The sequence below is a fragment of the Scomber japonicus genome, chromosome 5 (assembly GCF_027409825.1).
Source record: "Scomber japonicus isolate fScoJap1 chromosome 5, fScoJap1.pri, whole genome shotgun sequence".
In the NCBI taxonomy this organism is placed as follows: domain Eukaryota; kingdom Metazoa; phylum Chordata; class Actinopteri; order Scombriformes; family Scombridae; genus Scomber; species Scomber japonicus.
Window position 1 is genome coordinate 255,001 of NC_070582.1, and position 2,500 is coordinate 257,500.

General features: G+C 51.5%; 1 protein-coding gene across 1 annotated transcript in view; it reads left to right on the top strand.

Annotated features, from left to right (window-relative positions):
* The window catches only part of nox5 (NADPH oxidase, EF-hand calcium binding domain 5), a 19,850-nt gene that overhangs the window by 364 nt on the left and 16,986 nt on the right, over positions 1–2,500 (top strand). Inside the window, exons 2-4 of the mRNA XM_053319112.1 lie at positions 994–1,144; positions 1,314–1,524; positions 2,157–2,394. Coding sequence (XP_053175087.1) covers positions 994–1,144; positions 1,314–1,524; positions 2,157–2,394 — 600 coding nt within the window. The remainder of the gene's footprint in view (positions 1–993; positions 1,145–1,313; positions 1,525–2,156; positions 2,395–2,500) is intronic.

Here is a 2,500-nt window from a genome sequence, read left to right on the forward strand (position 1 = left end):
GACATTAAAATGCGTCTCAGGTGAACATAAGTGGACTGCACGAAATGGCCCCGGATGTCTGAACTCCTGACCCGATCTCTAAGGCTGAGCCCGGACTCTCTCTGCCTGGATCCAGCATCTCATTGTTTGGGTCACTACCCAAAGCTGGTGAGCAGAGGGTTCACCTTCAGGCTCAGCACTTTCTCCACCAGGACGGTCATCACTGCTGATTGCATCCACCTGATGCTGCACCCATCCACCTGTCAATCTTACGCTCCTGTGAACAAGATCCCCAGATACTTCACCCCCCCCCCCCCCCGAGGGGCAGTCCACCTTTGTCCAGCAGAGCACCATGGCCTCAGATGTGGAGGTGCTGACTCTCATCCCGACCACTTCACATTCAGCTGCAAACCGTCCCAGAGCCTGTTGGAGGACTTCACCTGTAGAGTCCAACAGAACAACATCAACCACAAACAGCAGAGAGGTGATTCTGAGGTCTCTCTCCTCCCCCCGGCTGCAACTTGAGACTCTCACAGCGGTTGTATAGGGACCCAGTGGCTCGCAGCAGAGACCCTGGTATCCCAAACTCCCAGAACACCTCCCACAAGGTCCCCCGAGGGTCAGGGTCATAAGCCTTCTCCAAGTCCACAAAGCACATGTAGACTGGATGTGTGTGTGTAATGTGTGTGTGTATGTGAGTGTGTGTACGTGTGTGTGTGTGTGTGTGTGTGTAATGTGTGTGTAATGTGTGTGTGTGTGTATGTGTGTGTGTATGTGAGTGTGTGTACGTGTGTGTGTGTGTAATGTGTGTGTAATGTGTGTGTGTGTGTGTATCTGTGTGTAATGTGTTTGTAATGTGTGTGTAATGTGTGTGTGTGTGTGTATCTGTGTGTGTGTGTGTGTGTGTAATGTGTGTGTGTGTGTGTGTATCTGTGTGTAATGTGTTTGTAATGTGTGTGTAATGTGTGTGTGTGTGTGTATCTGTGTGTGTGTGTGTGTGTGTGTGTGTGTCAGTCTTTCTTCGCAGAGCGGTTCTTCTCTCTCTTCGACTCTGACGGGAGTTCCTCCATCAGTCTGGACGAGCTGCTGAAAGCTCTGAACCTCCTGATCCACGGAGACGAGACCGACAAGCTCAAGTTCCTGTTCCAGGTTTATGATGTGGACGGTTAGAGACACACACACACACACACACACACACACACACACACACACAGATACACACACACACACACACACACACACACACATACACACACTCACACACACACACACACACACACACACACACACATACACACACTCTCCCTGGAGGTGATCAACTGGTCTCTCAACAGGAAGTGGTTCCATTGATCCTGACGAGCTGCGGACGGTTCTGAAGTCGTGTCTGCGTGAGAGCGCCATCTCTCTGCCGGAGGAGAAGCTGGACGACTTGACGCTGGCGCTGTTCGAGTCCGCTGATAAAGACAACAGCGGTTCCATCACCTTCGAGGAGCTGAAAGCTGAGCTGGAGAACTTCCCCGAGGTCATGGAGAACCTCACCATCAGGTTAGAACCATCAGGTTAGAACCATCAGGTTGGAACCATCAGGTTAGAACCATCAGGTTGGAACCATCGGATTAGAACCATCAGGTTGGAACCATCATTTTAGAACCATCAGGTTGGAACCATCATTTTAGAACCATCAGGTGGGAACCATCAGGTTGGAACCATCAGGTTAGAACCATCAGGTTGGAACCATCAGGTTAGAACCATCAGGTTGGAACCATCGGATTAGAACCATCAGGTTGGAACCATCAGGTTAGAACCATCATTTTAGAACCATCAGGTGGGAACCATCAGGTTGGAACCATCAGGTTAGAACCATCATTTTAGAACCACCAGGTTGGAACCATCAGGTTAGAGAACCATCAGGTTGGAACCATCAGGTTAGAGAACCATCAGGTTGGAACCATCAGGTTAGAACCATCAGGTTGGAACCATCAGGTTGGAACCATCAGGTTGGAGAACCATCAGGTTAGAACCATCAGGTTAGAACCACCAGGCTAGAACCATCAGGTTAGAACCATAAGGTTAGAACCATCAGGCTAGAACCATCAGGTTAGAACCATCAGGTTAGAACCATCAGGTTAGAACCATCAGGTGAGAACCATCAGGTGATGCTTGTGTCTGGTTCTCAGCGCTGCTAACTGGCTGAAGCCTCCTGAGTCGGAGCAGAAGCGGCGCCACACGCCGCGGTACCTGACTCGAGCGTACTGGCAGAACAACAGCCGGAAGCTTCTGTTCCTGTGTGCGTACGCCGGCCTCAGCCTGCTGCTGTTCATTGGAGCCGTGCTGCAGCACAGCGACGGCGGCATCTTCTACATGCTGGCCAAAGGCTGCGGCCAGTGCCTCAACTTCAACTGCACCTTCATCATGGTAATGCTGCAACCCTGCTGCTGCTGCAACCCTGCTGCTGCTGCAACGCTGCTGCAACCCTGCTGCAACCCTGCTGCTGCTGCAACGCTGCTGCAACGCTGCTGCA